This window comes from Moschus berezovskii, chromosome 16, assembly GCF_049115385.1.
Source record: "Moschus berezovskii isolate FMDL1 chromosome 16, NW_MosBer_1.0, whole genome shotgun sequence".
Lineage (NCBI taxonomy): Eukaryota > Metazoa > Chordata > Mammalia > Artiodactyla > Moschidae > Moschus > Moschus berezovskii.
In genome coordinates, this window is record NC_142475.1 from 8145424 (window position 1) to 8166117 (window position 20694).

Genomic DNA, 20694 nt, shown 5'->3' on the forward strand with positions numbered 1-20694 from the left:
GGGCTCAGTGCTGTGCTCGTGGGCTCGAGCGTGGACTCGGCAGTGGTGGCACATGGTCTCAGTTGCTCTGTGGCATGTGGAGTCCTCCTGGCCCAGGGATCAAACCCGCGTCCCCGGCATCAGCAGGCAGATTCCTGTCCACTGGACCACCAGGGACAGCCCCTGATTTATTAACGTTTTTAAAGAAAAGGAAAGGCTTTCTTTCCTTGTGAAGTGTTAGGGTAAGAGTTTCAGCTTAGACAATCCAGAGGAATAAAAAGATAGAATAGTTGACTAGATGGAGCAGTAGTAATCATGGAAACTAAAAGTATTATCCTCATAGAATGTTTTTCCTTTTCTTTTCATAGGAACCTAAAAGGGGATCGAGTTATGCCAGAGGAAATAGCTCGCTACTATAAGCACTATGTCAAAGTCATGGGTCTTCAGAAGAATTTCAGAGACAATACTTATATTACCTCTGTATCAAGACTCTACAGAGATCAAGTGGATAATGATGGTCAAGGCAGAAATATCTCAACACAGCATTTACAAATAGAGAAGTCAAAATTTGCCAAGAGAAACTGGGAAATCAGGGGTTATCAGCGAGTAGGAGACGGTTCTCATGTTCCCTTCTGTCTCTTCGCTGAAAATGTAGCTCTGGCAACTGGAACATTAGACTCTCCTGGCCGTCTGGAAGTCGAAGGGGAAGATTTTCCTTTTGTGTTTCATTCAGCGCCTGAATTTGGAGCTGCCGTAAGCAGAGGAAGGCTGCGTGGCAAAGCGGATCCAGTGTTAATTGTAGGTTCTGGGCTCACCGCAGCTGACGCAGTACTGTGTGCTTACAGCAATAATGTCCCTGTGATTCATGTCTTTCGCAGACGAGTAACTGATCCAGACTTAATTTTCAAGCAGCTTCCCAAAAAGCTTTACCCAGAATACCATAAAGTCTATCATATGATGTGTACTCAGTCATATTCTTTAGACTCAAACCTTTTATCTGATTATACTAGTTTTCCTGAGCACCACGTGCTTGCCTTTAAGTCGGACATGAAATGCATTCTTCAGAATGTCTCTGGACTGAAGAAAATATTTAAGCTATCTGCAGCGGTAGTGTTGATAGGCTCTCATCCAAATCTGTCTTTTCTGAAGGAGCAAGGCTGTTACCTGGGCCATAACTCAAGCCTGCCAATCACATGTAAGGGTAATCCTGTGGAAATAGACGCGTATACCTATGAGTGTGTTAAAGAAGCCAACCTTTTTGCATTGGGTCCGTTGGTTGGAGACAATTTTGTTCGATTTTTAAAAGGAGGGGCACTGGGTGTTACACGCTGTTTAGCTATAAGACAGAAGGAAAAAAAGCATTTATTCGTTGAAAGAGGAGGAGATGGCATAGCGTAGAGCAGGTTTACAAGTAATTTATATGGACACTTTACCATTAAAGATTTTTAATAGAGGTTTTACAGTGTACTGGCTTGAATTTTCTGGACTTGAATTAACTAGGAGAGCCTCAAGCGATAGTAACTATTTTTTAAAGTTAACTAGAATTTTTTGTCCTGATTACATTGTAATGTATCAAAGGTGTCAATTGTCAGACAAATAGAAACACTGCCAATCTGATATACTTTAAATTCTCACTTAACTGAAACATTCTTTTCTTCTAAGTCTTACTTTTTTGTGATCACTGTTCATTATTTATGTTTGATTCCAAAATGTAACAACATTGAATCTATGAAACCGCAGTCATTAGGCCAGAGCTTTCCCTCACTTTATATACTAAGTTACCGTGCTGGTTCAGAGACAGCATCAGCTCCATCTGTGGCTTGTTAGAAAGGTAGCCTCTCAGGCCGCATAGCAGACTTACTGAATCAGAAATTACATCTTAATGAGATCCTCAAATATGTATGCTTATTAAAGTTTGATACACACTGGTCTAACAGAAAATGGGATATAAATGTATATTTGCTTAGGGTGGGTGGAAATAGAGGGCATAATCAACTCAGGTTTTATTTATTTTGAAATTATCAATTGTATACGTCTAATTTATTGACAGATATGATGGGATTTAAATTTTTTTATTGTTGAAGTCTTGACAGGCAATTCACATTCTCAGCTTCTAATAAACCATCTAATAATGTTGGCATATATTCAGGAAACTGCCAAGGTAGTTTCTGGAGCTATATTCTCTAGTTAATTAGCATAACCCTTAAACAAATTTGCAGTTCAATAAATTTTGAATGGAACTACTTATTCCTGTGTGAACACTGAGTTAATTTCTGTCACTTAAAGATGTTTGGGTGTAAGTACTTTTAATATTTATATCTTTCCTTTTCTCCTTTGCTTTTCGCCTCTCTTCTTTTTACAGCTATTTGTAAGGCCTCCTCAGACAGCCATTTCGCTCTTTTGCATTTCTTTTCCATGGGGATGGTCTTGGTCCCTGTCTCCTGTACAATGTCACGAACCTCCGTCCAGAGTTCATCAGGCACTCTATCAATCAGATCTAGTCCCTTAAATCTATTTCTCACTTCCACTGCATAATCATAAGGGATTTGATTGAGGTCATATCTGAATGGTCTAGTGGTTTTCCCTACTTTCTTCAATTTAAGTCTGAACTTCGCAATAAGGAGTTCATGATCTGAGCCACAGTCAGCTCCTGGTCTTGTTTTCGCTAACTGTATACAGCTTCTCCATCTTTGGTTGCAAAGAATATAATCAATCTGATTTCGGTGTTGACCATCTGGTGATGTCCATGTGTAGAGTCTTCTCTTGTGTTGTTGGAAGAGGGTGTTTGCTATGACCAGTGCATTCTCTTGACAAAACTCTATTAGCCTTTGCCCTGCTTCATTCCGTGCTCCAAGGCCAAATTTGCCAGTTACTCCAGGTGTTTCTTGACTTCCTACTTTTGCATTCCAGTCCCCTAGAATGAAAAGGACATCTTTTTTGGGTGTTAGTTCTAAAAGGTCTTGTAGATGGTCAAATTGCCAACATCCGCTGGATCATGGAGAAAGCAAGAGAGTTCCAGAAAAACATCTATTTCTGCTTCATTGACTATGCCAAAGCCTTTGACTGTGTGGATCACAATAAACTGTGGAACATTCTGAAAGAGATGGGAATCCCAGACCACCTGACCTGCCTCTTGAGAAACCTGTATGCAGGTCAGGAAGCAACAGTTAGAACCGGTCATGGAACAACAGACTGGTTCCAAATAGGAAAAGGTGTACGTCAAGGTTGTATATTGTCACCTTGCTTATTTAACTTATATGCAGAGTACATCATGAGGAACGCTGGGCTGGAAGAAGCACAAGCTGGAATCAAGATTGCTGGGAGAAATATCAATAACCTCAGATATGCAGATGACACTACCCTTATGGCAGAAAGTGAAGAGGAACTCAAAAGCCTCTTGATGAAAGTGAAAGAGGAGAGTGAAAAGGTTGGCTTGAAGCTCAACATTCAGAAAACAAAGATCATGGCATCTGGTCCCATCACTTCATGGGAAATAGATGGAAAAACAGTGGAAACAGTGTCAGACTTTGTTTTTTTGGGCTCCAAAATCACTGCAGATGCTGATTGCAGCCATGAAATTAAAAGACGCTTGCTCCTTGGCAGGAAAGTTATGACCAACCTTGATAGTATATTAAAAAGCAGAGACATTACTTTGCCGACCAAGGTCCGTCTAGTCAAGGCAATGGTTTTTCCCGTGGTCATGTATGGATGTGAGAGTTGGACTGTGAAGAAAGCTGATCGCCGAAGAATCGATGCTTTTGAACTGTGGTGTTGGAGAAGACTCTTGAGAGTCCCTTATACTGCAAGGAGATCCAACCAGTCCATTCTAAAGGAGATCAATCCTGGATGTTCATTGGAGGGACTGATGCTAAAGCTGAAACTCCAATACTTTGGCCACCTCATGAGACGAGTTGACTCACTGGAAAAGACTCTGATGCTGGGAAAGGTTGGGGGCGGGAGGAGAAGGGGACGACGGAGAATGAGATGGCTGGATGGCATCACCGACTCTGTGGACATGAGTTTGAGTGTACTCCGGGAGTTGGTGATGGACAGGGAGGCCTGGCGTGCTGTGATTCATGGGGTCGCGGAGAGTCGGACACGACTGAGCGACTGAACTGAACTGAACTGAACTGAACTTTTAATATTGCAGCACTTTTTGAGTGTTACCAGAATTATTTTTATCAGAATTATTAAAGGTTAAAATATAGAAGGTTAAAACCTGCCTTTCCTATTCTCAAGATGGTTACTTTGAAATTCTTCATTGGAGATGACATAGCATTTAATCCTATGGTTATTTATTGAAGTGTGTGTTCTGTCTTGGTTTATACCTAGGTGTGCTTAATGTCTGTATTTTCACACAAATCTCCAGACATTTTGTGTTAGACGAAGAAGTGTTACAAAGTTCTCGGTGGCAAATTGAATTTCCCAGTCTATCTCTTTCTTTTCTTTTTGGTTAAATTTATTTCACCTGGAATGTGTTTACTGAAAGTCTGTTTCTGTTTTTTTGGTATAATGGACTAGAAGTCAGTATTTATCTGCCCATGTGCTTATAGATTTATTAAGAATTTATTAGAAATTATTAATTCACCTTAAAATATTGTTTGGAATAGACATCTACAACTAGTTGTTTTGGATGAATTCTTATTTTCTTGATAGTGTCATGTCTGATTAGCTTGGTTTTGGAAATGATATTTTTATCATCATAACTTTTTCAAATTAATTTCACACCTATTGATACGGTATGGCATCCTTTGGTGCACTTGATTGAGCACTTTCTTGTTTGTGTTTTTGAGCTCTGGATGAGTTGATGGGATGCTTTTCTTGATGTTGCTTCTAAACTAAAAATGATGTTGTTATGAAGATGGTTTCTTGTTGCTGAATTGCCAAGTTGTGTCCAGCTCTTTTGCGACCACATGGAATGTAGCCTGCCAGACTCCTCTGGCAGGAGGAGTCCCTTTTACCCATTCAGTAGCATTTTTACAATGAGAATATTCACCAAAAAAAGAAAGACTTCAGGGAAAATAAAACTTCAACAGGGCCTTAATAAACCTGGTTAATAATTTCGTTTTTAGTAACCTCCCATTTCTCAATTCTCCCTCAGACCTAGCTGCCCTGTGTTGCGTAACATCAAAGTGTTTTCTCTGTTGTAATAAACTCTTGGTCAATTTCTGTCCCATTATTTTAAATCTCTCATTATCCATCAGTATCAACTACTTATTCAGGGAGGGAGGAAAGCATTAAATATTTTGACTAGTCATACTGTGATAAGGGCATCTCCTTCATCCCTCAAAAGTCTAGTTCTTGAATGATTAAAAAGCAGAATCTCTTTGGGGTTTTGGAAATAATACAATAAAAATAAGATTTAGTCGCAGCTCTCTGTTTTAAGCAGTCTTGAGTATGTGAACTTTAGACAACTTTACTTTTGTAAAAGTTAAATAAAGGCCATTCAATTGAGACCCCAAACTGGCCAAGCCTTGGAAATACAGTTACTATAAATCCCCATTACCCTAAAACCAGTCCCCAAGAAGATCACACTAAATGTGCCGGTAAGTTAATTAACTGCTGCCACAGAACCTGACGCTTTCTGAAGACAACAAAACCCAGGTCCTCAGCGGCATTACAGTATCCACAGTGTATAACATGCAATAAAAAATTAGGTGTGAAGACAAGAAGATGTGACCATAAGCAGAGGGAGAAAACAAGTCATCAAAATAGTTCCAGAGTTGACACAGATATTACAAATAGCAGGAACACTTCAAGAGCTAACTACATAAATGTTCAAAATATTAGAGAATATTTAATTACTGAGTGAGTGAGTCTGAGAATAACATCAGTTCAGTTCAGTCACTCAGTCGTGTCCGACTCTCCGTGACCCCATGAATCACAGCACGCCAGGCCTCCCTGTCTATCACCAACTCCCGGAGTACACTCAAACTCATGTCCACAGAGTCGGTGATGCCATCCAGCCATCTCATTCTCTGTCGTCCCCTTCTCCTCCCACCCCCAACCTTTCCCAGCATCAGAGTCTTTTCCAGTGAGTCAACTCGTCGCATGAGGTGGCCAAAGTATTGCAGTTTCAGCTTCAGCATCAGTCCTTCCAATGAATACCCAGGACTGATCTCCTTTAGAATGGACTGGTTGGACCTCCTTGCAGTATAAGGGACTCTCAAGAGTCTTCTCCAGCACCACAGTTCAAAAGCATCGATTCTTCGGCGATCAGCTTTCTTCACGGTCCAACTCTCACATCCATACATGACCACGGGAAAAACCATAGCCTTGACTAGACGGACCTTGGTTGGCAAAGGTGTCGATCACAATAAACTGTGGAACATTCTGAAAGAGATGGGAATCCCAGACCACCTGACCTGCCTCTTGAGAAACCTGTATGCAGGTCAGGAAGCAACAGTTAGAACTGGACATGGAACAACAGACTGGTTCCAAATAGGAAAAGGTGTACGTCAAGGTTGTATATTGTCACCCTGCTTATTTAACTTATATGCAGAATACATCATGAGGAACGCTGGGCTGGAAGAAGCACAAGCCGGAATCAAGATTGCTGGGAGAAATATCAATAACCTCAGATATGCAGATGACACTACCCTTATGGCAGAAAGTGAAGAGAATAACATAAAAACCCCATATATTCTACAGCTTAAAAATACATTCTGAAATGAAAGATTTACTACATGGGCATAAAAATATACAAATCACTATAGGAGTAGAGGTCAGTGAACTTGACAGTTTAATTGGAACTGTTCAAACTGAAGAATAGATAAAAGGTTAAAAAAACTGACATATGAGATAAATAACAAGTGGTCTAACATGTATAGTTGGATCCAGAGGAAAGCAAGAGTGACTGAACAGGAACATATATGTGGGGAAATAAAGGTTAAAAATTTTACAAACTTGATTTAAAAAGTAAAAAGCAACCCACGCATCCAAGAAACTCGAACTGCAAACAATACATATTAAGACAACAATCAATTGCTAAAAAAGATGAAAAAATTTTAAAAGCAGTCCGAGTTTGACACATAACTGAACAATGGAAAGAAGGAACAACTTAACCAGGACAACATAATCAGGAATACAGTAGAACGATGTCTTTAAAATGCCGAAGTAAAACATACGTGTCAAGCTAAAATTCTATGATGAAGACAAAAAGTTGACACTAGGAAATATGCACAAAAATAAATGTTAAAGGAAGTTCTTCAGACTGAAGGCATGTAATGATATCTGTGAAACACCTACATGAAGGAAAGATTTCAGAGATGAAAAATTTATTTTTCTAATTCCTTAAATTATTTAAAATCCAATTGAGTATTTTGAGGAAAATGACAGCACTTAACGAAAATAAATAAACAATTCAGAAACTGAAAAGGAAGACTTAGGACATGTGGAAGTAAGATATAATGGGATGAATGTAAACGCACATTTCCTGAGCCTGGCCCTGCACATCCGAGCAATCCGGAAATCGGGGTCTTGCTCAGTCAGTCTAATCCAGCTTTCTGTGATGGGTGGGGCCGAGCTCCTCCCTGTAGTTTGGCCTGGGGTGGCACAGTCCTGGAGCTTGCAGTCTCTGTGGCAGGCTATGGGCTCCGCCCAGGGGTGATGGTGGCCTCCTCCAGGAGGACTCGGGGCAGCACTCCCCGCCTCCAGGACCGCGGCTGCCAGTGCCCCGACCCCGCGGCAGCCCGTTGCGGACCCACGCCTGCTGCAGAGCCTCTCACTCACTCACAGGCAAGTCCGCCTCAGTCTTGCGGCGTCACGGTTCCTGGCTCCCGGACTCCCGTGCGCACGTGGTTCTGTCCGTGCCCTCCAACAGTCTGTTCCCCATGCCTACGGAAGTTCTGCGATCAAATCCGGCTGAACTGCGAAGTCAAATTCCCGGGGGATTCCCATTCCCTCTGCCAGACCCCCAGCTTGGGAAGTCTGCTGCGGGGCCTAGGACTTGCACAGAAGTGCGAGGGCTTTTCTGGTATAACTGATCTCCAGTTTGCGGATCGTCCACCTGGTGGCTCTGTGGTAGGGCTAACAGTGCCTTCCTCCAAGAGGACGTCTGCCCCGCACCATGCCGCCCGGGACTGCTGCCGTCAGTGCCCTGTCCCCGGGGCAGGCCACCGCTGACCCGGCCTCCACAGGAGACCCTCAGACTCTCGCAGGTCTGACCGTCTCCTGTGGCGGTCACCGCTCCTCTCCCTGGGTCCTGGCGCACACGAGGCTTTCTTTGTGCCCTCCAAGAGTCTGCCAAACAGGAGGCTGGTTTTAAATGTGATTGCACCCCTCCTGCCGTTTGTTCTTGGACGTGGGGCGTCTGTTTCTGGTGGGTTCCAAGATCCTCCTTTCGATGGTTCTTCAGCGGCTAGTTGTGATTTGGTGTTTTCACAGAAGATGGGTGCACATCCTCCTACTCCGCCATCTTTCTCTACAGTTAGCACACGGTTTCTCGCAATTCAGTAGAACTTTTCATTTAGTTAATAGTTTTGCCCTGCCAAAGCTTTTTAGTTTGGTGTAGTTGCACTTATGTGTTTACTTTCGTTTCTCTTGTCTGAGGACATATTATCCCCACCAAAAGATATTTGAAAGACTAATGTTAATACACTATCTATGTTTTCTTCTAGGGGTTTTATGGTTTCAGGTGTTATTAAATTTTGAGTCCATTTTGAGTAGATGTTGATATATGTATGAGAAGGTAGTGCAATTTAATTCTTTTGCATGTAGGTGTCCAGTTTTTCCCAACACCATTTTTTGAAGAGCCTGTCTTTTTTCCATTGTATATTCTTGCTTCCTTTGTTATAGACTAATTGACCATAGAAATATGAGGTCATTGCTGGGCTCCCTTATTTTGTTCCAGTACCATAAAACTTTTTATCACTGTAGCTTTGTAGTATGGTTTGAAATCAGAGAGCATAATGCCTTCTCCAGCCTTGTTCTTTCCAAAATTATTTTGGCTATTTGAGGTCTTTTGTGTTACCATACAGATTTTAAAATTGTCTGCTGCTGCTGCTAAGTCACTTCAGTCGTGTCCGACTCTGTGTGACCCCACTGACGGCAGCCCGCCAGGCTCCCCCGTCCCTGGGATTCTCCAGGCAAGAACACTGGAGTGGGTTGTCATTTCCTCCTCCAATGTGTGAAACTGAAGTCGCTCAGTCGTGTCTGACCCTTAGCGACCCCACGGACTGCAGCCTACCAGGCTCCTCCATCCATGGGATTTTCTAGGCAAGAGTACTGGAGTGGCTTGCCAATTAGACAAAAATGCCACTGGTACCTGATGGGGATTGCACTGAATTTGTAGATTGCTGTGGGTGGTATGCTTATTTTGACATCAACTCTTCCAATCCATGAGCACAGTGTACCATTCCATTTGCTTGTTTCATCTTCAGTTTCTTTCATCATTATCTTGTAAGTTTTCTAAGTACAGATCTTTTATATCCTTGGTTAGATTCATTCCTAGGTATTTTATTCTTTTTGATACAAGAGTAAATGGAATTTTTTAAAAAATCTTTCTTAAGAGTTTATCAGATGTAGAAATCTGTGCAGCAGATTCCTATATATTAACTTTGTATGCTGCAGTGTTACTGAATTCATTTAGTAGTTCTAATAGTTTGTGGTATTTTGATGGCATCTTTCAGTTCAGTTCAGTTCAGTCGCTCAGTTGTGTCCGACTCTTTGCGACTCCATGAACTGCAGCATGCTAGGCCTCCCTGTCCATCACCAACTCTCAGAGTCTACCCAAACCCATGCCCATTGAGTCAGTGATACCATCCAGTCATCTCATCCTCTGTCGTCCCCTTCTCCTCCTGCCCTCAATCTTTCCCAGCATCAGGGTCTTTTTGAATGAGTCAGCTCTTCGCATCAGGTGGCCAAAGGATTGGAGTTTCAACTTCAACATCAGTCCTTCCAATGAACACGCAGGACTGATCTCCTTTAGAATGGACTGGTTGGACCTTGCAGTTTATTAATAAAACCAAGACTCCATTTTAAAGAAGTGATCACACTAGTTGGGAGGCAAGTTTATACAGTAATAGACAAATCAGAGTGGCACTCAATCCCAAGGTTTCAGTTCAGTTGCTGTTGTGTCCGACTCTCCGCGACCCCATGAATCACAGCACGCCAGGCCTCCCTGTCCATCACCAGCTCCCGGAGTTCACTCAAACTCATGTCCATTGAGTCGGTGATGCCATCCAGCCATCTCATCGTCTGTCGTCCCCTTCTTCTCCCGCCTTCAGTCTTTCCCAGCATCAGGGTCTTTTCCAGTGAGTCAGCTATTTGCATGAGGTAGCTAAAGTATTGGAGTTTCAGCTTCAGTATCAGCCCTTCCAATGAATATTCAGGACTGATTTCCTTTAGGATTCACTGGCTTGATCTCCTTGCAGTCCAAGGGACTCTCAAGAGTCTTCTCCAACAGCACAGTTCAAAAGCATTCATTAATTCTTCGGCAATCAGCTTTCTTTATAGTCCAACTCTCATATCCATACATGACCACTGGAAAACCATTACCTTGACTAGACGAACCTTTGTTGGCAAAGTAATGTCTCTGCTTTTTAATATGCTGTCTAGGTTGTTTGTAACTTTTCTTCCAAGGAGTGTCTTTTAATTTCATGGCTGCAATCACCATCTGCAGTGATTTTGGAGCCCCGAAAAATAAAGTCTGTTTCCACTGTTTCCCCATCTATTTGCAATGAAGTAATTGGAGAATGAGATGGCTGGATGGCATCACCGACTCTGTGGACATGAGTTTGAGTGAACTCCAGGAGTTGGTGATGGACAGGGAGGCCTGGCGTGCTGTAATTCATGGCGTCGCGGAGAGTCGGACACGACTGAGTGACTGAACTGAACTGAACTGAATTCCATGGTTTAGAGCAATAAAATAACTTCCAATAAGTCTGCTTACTCCACATCAATCTCTTATAAAGGTAAGCAAAGTGACTGCACAGCATCATGTTTGTGAATTCACAATTGGTAACAGCCTGACAAAAAAGCAAAAATGTTCTAAAGCAAGTTATACAATCATGCTTGTTAAACTTGGGAGGAGAACATTTTACCTACATCACAATGTGCTTTGATCTCTTAAGGCATCTGGATCATGATCACTCAAAGAAGCAAAGGTAGACTCCCACTAGGGTGACCACCGCAAGGTTTCAGTTGTCCACTTAGGAAGAAAGGAGGATATTCTGGGTAGAAAGACTTTACAGCTAAAGAAAGGAAAGGGAGGATGCCACTTCAAAAGTGCTGCTGGGCAATGGACAACTGTGAGACCAAAGGTTAGGCTACTTCTTCCTTGCCACCACCTAAAGCTCCAGGTCAAACTGGGGGCCGAGTTCTCATTCACTAAAGAAAGGGAGGAGGCCAGTTTCACCCCTGCTTTCTCCTAAAACACGTAAAGGCTTAGGAAAAAAGAGTCCCCCAAAAATCCAAGGGAAAAAGATAGCCATGCTATCCAAGCATGGCTGTGACTAAAGTTGTTCAGGGCAGAGCTAACAGTTTTATAAAAACTATGCAGCACAGAAGGATCTATGCAAAGCAATGGTAAACATCTTCCATCTATTCATAACAATAATTTCTATGCCAAATAGAACTTTAAGGAAATTTAAAACACTCGGACCACCAGTTCTGGAGTGTTTGGGCTTTTAGACTACTCCTAGAGAGAACAGACTGTTAGGAGAGTAGAGAGCCCATTATTCATTTATCTTTGAATTCTTTCAGTGCTGTGGAGAGCATTATGAATACACATTTAATAATGTTTCCTTAACAAAGAATTTGAAGGGATAATGAAACAAAAATAAATAAGAAAAATCTAGGACATTTACAAACTATCTCCTGAAAGGAAATGTTCTGAAGGCTGGTCAAGAGTGCAAAGGGCCCTAGTCAAGTATTTAAATATGGTGACTTCCCTTGCCTGAATATAGTGGAACACTAGATCTTCCATGCAGACTTAACAACAATACAAACTAATTTATGATATAACTTTTCATGCTAGGCTATCTCTCATAGCCTAAGTTTGTTGGGGTGGCAGAATCTATGTGAAGCTAGGAAGTTTTCAGTCAGTATAAAAAGCATGCTCTATCTCTTAAGACAAAATGTATCAGTCTTTAGACAAAAAGATTTTACCCTAATTAAAATGTACAGTGAAAGTTGTCTATATGACAAAATTTGGAAAAACAAAGTTTTTCCTTGCCATCTCTCTTTCAAGTAGAAAGAAGACCATCTTACCATTTTCTATTTTTTAGATTAAAAAAACTAGGATTCTAAACAGTTCAACTTTTTAGAGTGTTACTCAACACCCAGTTTAGTAAGACCACCAAACAGGTCTTATCTCATTTTAGGGAGATATATTCCCAAGCTTGATGACATCGTCCACTGTCATTTCCAATATTAGAATAATATGTGGGTGGCATCTTCAATACTAGAATCCATTTCACTTGGGTTACTTCAGTTCAGGAAAGACCACAGCATAATGGAAAAGAAAATATGATAAAAAGGAAAAATATTAAGCTTTGATGTTACTATAACCTTCCAATCCAGTCAATAAAAAAGAGTAAGGTATATAACACTGTATCATTTCTATAGGAAATTACCAAAAAATGATATGCATAGAAATCGGAATAGGCACTAAAGATCTCTGTAAAGAAAGGAGTATCATGGATTTTTTTCAGAGGCGAGGAAACAGACTGCCAGGCCAGTGGCAGACGGGAGGCTTTTTAAGCTTTTGTCTTTTTATACTTTTAGATTTTTGAACTAAGACTATATTAACTATTCAATAAGTTAAAATCACATTTAAAAATGAAAACAAAATTACAAAAGATGAGATGACAAACTAAAACAGAACACACAATACTAACTGCCACAAACAGAAGAAACTGAGTTTTGTGTGTTTTATTTACCAAATTTAGGCCATAAACTTAAATCTATACACGATATGAAGGTGCTGCAGAAGAAACCTGAAGTAAACACTAAACAGGAAATGTTTTTCTGTGGCTTCTTCATTAAACCTTGTTATCTTCTCCTTTTAACATTAGGATTGTATCTGTAAAGAAAGAAACTGAGTCAAATGATATCTAGATAAATGACAGTGTTCCTCTCACAAGTTAAAGGGCTTTCAAAATACAGACACACTTGGCAAACAGAATGAGAAAGCCAGTTTTATCCCTAGGATCAAATATTAAGCAAAGGCATTTTTCACTGTTGTTTATCCTTTTGATGTTGCTTTGATAACTATTTGGTAAAAGTAAAACATCATCAAAAATCCTGTAAAAGCCTTAAAGTAATCAATGAAAACAACAGTTTAAAAATTAACACATGTTTTTATACTTCCTCCAGACTAGCTGCAGATCTCTCCACTCCCACATTAAATTCTACCATTTGCCCAAAAGAGCATAATGAACCTAAAATATAATTATGTCATAAAAGTCTTCTCCTACAGCAACTGAACAAATGTAGTTGGGCCTCTGACTATACTTACGAAAAATCAGCACTATTTGTCAACATTTTCACCAATGATTCATACTTTCAATAATGAAATTAAAAATCAAATTGGCTATAAAACAGACTCAAAATTACAGTATTTCTTGGGAAAACATTATTCCATCCTAGCCAGTATCTACCTACAATATTGTATTTTATGCATATTTGAGAGCCAATTATTATGAAGCTTGTTGGGCCTGTAAGAATGCTGAAAATGTTAAATCTGAATTAAATTATTATTACCCATTATAACTCCTCTAACCCTCTCACAAAAACCTGCTTTGAAACTCTAATCCAGCTTTTTATTTTCATGTCTGGTATTTTACTTATCTTATTTCAAACTCCATTCATTCATAATTCTTTCTACTAAGGGCTGAAAATCTCACAAATATATTAGTCAAATTCACCCAGCTCAGGAACCTTCATTTGTCTAAATACCCCATGGTGGTGGTGGTTTATTTGCTAAGTCATATCTGACTCTTGCAACCCCATGGTCTATAGCCCACTAGGCTCCACCGTCCACGGGATTTCCCAGGCAAGAACACTGGAGTGGGTTGCCATTTCCTTTTCCAGGGGATCTTCTAGACCCAGGGATCAAACTGCATCTCCTGCACCAGCAAGTGGATTCTGTACCACTGAGCCACCGGGGAAGCCCAAATGCCCATATATATTTTAAACATCTTGTGATACAGTACAAGTGAATTAAGCCTAAGCCTTGAAGTTATATCCAGTAGTAAAGAAGTGCTCAAGTAGTTAAAAAAAAATTAAAAACAAGACAAATTATTTAGCTGAAGGTACCAAGTGTCTAATTTTAAGGAAAGGGGTCAAAACATTTAAACTCTATCAACAGAACTGAGTTTTATATGCAAAAATTCACAAGAAAGCTGAAATTAAACTTTACCTAAAGAGATCATCAGCAAGAGAGTCTTCTTTTGCATGTTGATTTTGAACCTGTCAAAATTAACATAATTTCAAACATTTGCTCAATGACGAATTACAGTTAATAAAACTGCCATGCTGGTTGACTGCAGGGGTTAAGAGCCGCCTGTTGCTCTGGCTAAGCCATGAGAAAAGAATAAAAGCAAAATATAGCAATACAGCATAACCTAAATAAAAGTACATTGGGTTGCTTAGTTGGGGTCGTCATACCCTGCTAAACTAAAGAAAAACAGTGACCTCGGAACACCGGGTCAGTGCAAGTTCAGAACGCTGCTTGTGCACACACTAAGATGTTCTCCCAAGGTATATGCGGGTCGATGACCTCCAGTTAGGTTATAGCCCTTGTACAAGAAAATAACAAAGGTAATTTAAAGTAATCAATAAAATGGGAGACATGACCCGGGACACAGGAGGCTGACTTCATGCAGCACAAGAGATTCTTTCTGTTGCCAAGACACAACAGAAAGCTCTGAGGACAGGGCTCTTGATCCAAGAGGTCTTGAGTCCCCCGGTCCCATCTTTGAAACTTTCATTCTGTCTGTAGTTTCTTTCCCCAACTGTGTGTCGACCACTTTCGACCCCTACCTGCTGTGCTGGCTGCAGCAGCCGACCACATCCTGGAGGTCGCCACTGCTAGCCCATTCAACAGATCCGTTCCATTTTCCCTTCGTGCCAAGATTATTGCAGGAGTCCTCTCCTGCCAATCTCCTCTCAAAGGCAACCAACATATATGCTGCTTGTTTGTTAAGTTTTTAAACATTTTTTTCCCAGCAGAACCCTTTTACTAAATGAAATGCCAATGTTTTCAGATCATACCACTGATGGAAGCCTGAGGGTAATATTTACCCTGCCTTCAACCAGAGCAGCTCTCCAGTTAAAGTGGCTTTCCTCAGAAACTGCTACTGAATTACCTCATCCACAAAATAATTTTATACACAAACTCACCAAACTCCTAAAGCACCTTTGAGACTTAGGACTGGAAATACCCTGTGCTGCCTGCATCCTTCCTCAAGTCCAGCTATGATCTCGTCATGTGCCATTCAAAGCCCTTCAGTGACTTCCCCAACCCACCAAAGAAAACACACACTCTTGAGTCTGATGACCCCTAAACGGGAAAGGGTCTTCATGACCTGGCTCCGTTCTACTTTCTCCATCACTTCTCACCCTCTTCTTCATGAACCCTATAAAGCCAGGTAAACTGAGTCACACAGAAGGACAAAACACCACAGCACCTCCCAGCAAACACGCTGGCCTCTCCCTGCTTTCGTTCATGTTCCCGTCTATCTAGAAATCACTTCCTTTTCATCCTCTTTCCAAAGCTGACCATCGTTCAAGATGCATTTGCTCAATAATTATTTACTGCCTCCTATGTGTCGGGGAACATGTTCTTCACCTCTTTAACAATGGCTTTCTGAGTCTCTTCATTTAAAAATAAGTCTGACACTGCCATGATTGAAATGCATAACCAACAGGGACCTACTGTACCACACATGGAGCTCTGCTCAATGTGCTGTGGCAGCCTGGATGGGAGAGGACGGATACATGCATGTGAAGGGACTTGTGCCTGAGCCCCTTCACAGTTCACCCGAAACGACCACAACATTGTTAATCAGCTTTACCCCAATACAAAATAAATAATTTACAAACATAAAACAAGTCTGATATGAAGAACTCCCACGAAACTTTAGCTGTGTGACTCCTAGATTCTTATCAATTTCTACCTTCTGTTATAATATTTGTATCATGTCTCCACTAAAGAAGTGTAAGCTCACTGAATGCAGATACTGTTTGTTTACTATAAATAATTTACATTTATGTATTTCTAGATACTATCTTAAAACTGTTTCTAAGAAACACTCACTTACTCTTCATATAACTTCATTACTATTTTACACTATTATCCCAATTTTAACCAATAAGGAACAGAGACTTAGGTTAAGAAAATATCAGAAAACTGTCATATGGAAGAACTGGGTTTGACCAGGTCTACTTGAATAAAAGCACCAGCTTATACTTGCAGGGATTCAAACTTACCAGAATGATTTCCTATTCACAAAATGGAATGTCAAAATGAAATTACGTCTTTTTACATTGTCTAATAAGTAGAGCAGAACACAAATGGAAGACACAAATAGACGGAGAAATATATACCACGCTCTTGGATTGTGAAAGTCTATATTGTGAAAATACCCAAATACCAAATATTTGAGTATACCCAAATACCAAAATGAATATTACCCAAAGCAATTACCCATTCAATGCAATCCCTATCAAACAACCAACAGTATTTTTCACAGAGCGAGAACAAATAATTTCACAGTTTGTATGGAAACACAAAAGACCCCGGATAGCCAAAGCAATCTTGAGAAAGAAGAACAGAACTAGAGGAATCAACCATCCTGACTTCAGACTACACTACAAAGCTACAGTCATCAAGACAGCATAGTATTGGTACAAAGACAGAAATATAGATCACTGGAACAAAACAGAAAGTCCAGAGATAAATCCACACACCTATGGACACCTTATCTTTGACAAAGGAGGCAAAAATAAATAATAGAGAACAGACAGTCTCTTCAACAAGTGGTGATGGGAAAACTGGTGAACTACGTGTAAAAGAATGAAACTAGAACACTTTCTAACAGCATACACAGAAATAAACTCAAAATGGATTAAAGACCTAAATGTAAGACCAGAAACTAGGCAGAATACTCTTCGACATAAATCACAGCAACATTCTCTATGACCTACCTCCTAGAGTAATGGAAATAAAAACGAAAATAAGCAAATGGTACCTACTTACAGTTAAAAGCTTCTGCACTATGAAGAAAACTATAAGCAAAGTGAAAAGACAGCCCTCAGAAAAGGAGAAAATAATAACAAATGAAACAACTGGCAAAGAATTAATCTCCAAAACGTACCAGCAGCTCCTGCAGCTCAATTCCAGAAAAACAAACAGCCCAGTCAAAAAGTGGGCAGAAGACCTAAACAGCTACTTCTCCAAAGAAGACACAGAGATGGCTAATAAAGACATGAAACGATGCTCAACATCACTCACTATTAGAGAAGAGCAAGTCAAAACCACAATGAGGCATCATCTCACCCTGGTCAGAATGCCCATCATCAAGTGGAGAAAACGGAATCCTTTTACACCGTCGGTGGGGACGCAAACTGATACAGCCACTATGGAGACGAGTGTGGAGAGCCCTTAAGAAACTGAACAGAACTGCCACGTGGCCCAGCAATCCCACTGCCGGGCACACACCAGATGGAAACCAGAACTGAAAGCGACACATGCGCCCCAGTGCTCACTGCAGCGCTGTTTACAGTAGATAAGACAGGGGGGCAACCTAGATGCCCACTGACAGATGAACGGATAAGGAAGTTGTGGCACACGCACACAGCGGAACAGTACTCAGCTTTACAAAGGGATGCATTTGAGATGGACAGCTCTGGAACCTATTATAGAGTGAAGTGAGTCAGAAAGAGAAAGACAAATACTGTATATTAACTCCTATATATGGAATTTAGAAGATCTTACATGTGTTCATTGCAAGGACTGATGCTGAAGCTGAAACTCCAATACTTTGGCCACCTCATGCGACGAGTTGACTCACTGGAAAAGACTCTGATGCTGGGAAAGGTTGGGGGCGGGAGGAGACGGGGACGACAGAGAATGAGATGGCTGGATGGCATCACCGACTCGATGGACATGAGTTTGAGTGAACTCCGGGAGTTGGTGATGGACAGGGAGGCCTGGCGTGCTGTGATTCATGGGGTCGCGGAGAGTCGGACACGACTGAGCAACTGAACTGAACTGAACATGCAGGACAGCAAAGGAGACACAGATGTAAAGTACACTTTTGGACTCAGCGGGAGAAGGCAAGAGTGGGATGAGGTAAAAGAACAGCATTGAAACATGGACATTACCATGCATAAAACAGACGACCAGTGCAAACTCCATGCATGAAGCAGGGCACCCAAAGTCAGTGCTCTGGACAACCTGGAGGGAGGGGGTGGGAAGGGAGGTGGGAGGGGTGTTTAGGATGGGGTGACACATGTATACCTATGGCCGATTCATATTGATGTATGGCAAAAACCATCACAATATTGTAAAGTAATTAGCCTCTAATTAAAATTAATTAAAAAAGAAAAATCAGCTTTATCTTGTATATCTCAGTAAAATTATTAAGTAAAATAGTGTTAAAAAGCAGAAATAAATGGCATTCCTACTAGTGGCATTTTTCAGTGGCATGGGAGAACTACATATCACAGTCTCAAAATCCAAATCAGGTTGGGTAGAATTCAAAGAGTTATGTTTAATGCACAGAATGAAAATAGCCTAAGAGAGTATGGGAACTAAGTGCTTGTGAAAACTCAGACTGGTCTGCAGTAAAAGAAGAGAAAGAAGGACTTGAAAAAGCAGAAGGCAGGGAACACAGAAGAGCAGCTAGAGCAAGCACAGGGAAATGAGACATCACGACAGCAGCACATCTGTATAGGAGCTGGAGCCATGCAGAAGAACAACGTCAACTCTATTACCTTAGAGAGCAAATTCTATTTAGAGTACCTGAAATTGCTCTAGGAAAAAAAGGAGATTTGGAGGGAAAAATCTAGGACACAGTCTCTCTACTAATGCTAAAGAAGTAAAAGAAAGAAACAAGTCAGCAGCTGCACCATCATTCTCTCAGCTTCACCCCATCCAAGAACAAATAACACTCACAGTTATAAACTAATCAAGACGTAGATTTCAAAAACGTGGCCGTGCAAAAACCCCAAAGACTAATGCAACTGATTCCTAACACTCCTCCAACTCATTAAAAGGTGCTATAGAACTGTGCAAACCTGAGAATTCTTACTAATACTACAAATTTGGGAAAGAGCAGTCTGAGCAGGAAAGAGAAAACAACTCCTGGTGGACTGCCAGGAGGGAGTAATGGCATGGAGAGGTGCCTAAGTGGGGCTGACACTGGCCAAAGACACGGGTCCCAGGCACCCCTGACAGATCAGGCAGATAACCTGAAAGCCCAGGTTATTCTCTTCTGAGATGAGACACACTCCCTGGTACATATTTAATTCCATTCCCAGAAAGAGCAGCACATAGCTTTACCTGACCACCCCACCACCCCCACGTCAATTCAGTGTTTTCAGGCAACAGCAAGTAGATGGGACGTGCTACGTGCCTTTGACTGAATATGTTGCCATACTGACAAGTACGGATGCACGAGAGTAGGAGTGATTTTAACTACATTCAATTTCTGCCTCAAACTGCTTCTTTTTTAAATAATTTTATTTATTTATTTTTGGCTGTGCTGGGTATTCACTGCTAAGCAGGCTTTTCTCTAGTTGCAGCAAGTGGGGGCTCATCTACTTGCCGTGCCCAGGCTTCTCACTGAGGTGGCTTCCCCCTTTGAGAAGCATGGGTCCTAGGGGGTGTGGGCTCAGGAGTTGCGGCTCCGAGGCTCCAGAGCACGGGCTCAGTACTTGTGGCTCACGGGCTTAGCTGCTTGGCAGCATGTGGGATCTTCCCACATCAGGGATCGGACCCATGTCTCCTGCACTGGCAGGTAGATTCATTACCACTGAGCCACCAGGGAAGCCCCAAACTGGTTTTAGAAGGTAATCCCTGCATAAGACGTTACACGCCGTGTCACACAGCAAACAATATCCGGACAGGTCTTTTACTTTAAATAGCAAATAGCGGCAAAATTAAAGAAAACAGCTAAGCCACTCCACATCCAGATGGGGAAAAAAAGAGAGAGACGAGAACAGAATATGCCAAAGACAGTTAAAGAACCTGGTCTGCAAGAAACAATAACCCATGAATAAAAGACACATAAAATTAACAAGAACATGAAAGCAATAAAATAATAACAAAAAAGTTAAATGATAGGAAAAAACACAATGAAATGAAATGGGAATGAATGCTAAGTAAACAAACTGTAATGATACCATTTCAGAATTAAGAAATGAGAAATAGCTAACACGGTTTCCATTATTATAAATGTTGTATTAAGTAGTATCTTCTGTAATTCTCACAAAAAGCCTGTGAAATGGAGGTACTATTATTGTTCCCATTCTGCATAGGAGGAGACAGAGGAATAACAAAATAATAATAATGTTTAAATGGGTAGTTAGGATTTTAATTATTTCTAATTAGGTATAATGAAGTCAAGATCCCATAACATAGCTGGTGAGGAATAGAACAGATACAACTGAAATTTGAATTTCTGATACAGTTAAAGAGCTTAAAACCACGATGAATATAGAAGAAACGGATGTGAAGCAGAAAGGTAGTTTAATAAAGGAGAGTAA

At 41.0% G+C, this 20694-nt stretch overlaps 2 protein-coding genes across 5 annotated transcripts in view; one reads left to right on the forward strand and one right to left on the reverse strand.

The window, feature by feature from the left end:
• Positions 1 to 2226, forward strand: part of OSGIN2 (oxidative stress induced growth inhibitor family member 2) — a 28424-nt gene extending 26198 nt beyond the window's left edge. For all 3 annotated transcript variants that reach the window (XM_055432590.2, XM_055432592.2, XM_055432591.2), the window contains one exon: positions 348 to 2226. In XM_055432590.2, the coding sequence (XP_055288565.1) occupies positions 348 to 1377 (1030 nt within the window). In that variant the 3' untranslated portion in view covers positions 1378 to 2226. The remainder of the gene's footprint in view (positions 1 to 347) is intronic.
• Positions 2227 to 12837: 10611 nt separating this feature from the next.
• The window catches only part of NBN (nibrin), a 59411-nt gene continuing 51554 nt past the window's right edge, over positions 12838 to 20694 (reverse strand). For both annotated transcript variants that reach the window (XM_055432587.2, XM_055432586.2), the window contains 2 exons: positions 14342 to 14391; positions 12838 to 13003 (listed from right to left, as the gene is read on the reverse strand). In XM_055432587.2, coding sequence (XP_055288562.2) covers positions 12973 to 13003; positions 14342 to 14391 — 81 coding nt within the window. In that variant the 3' untranslated portion in view covers positions 12838 to 12972. The remainder of the gene's footprint in view (positions 13004 to 14341; positions 14392 to 20694) is intronic.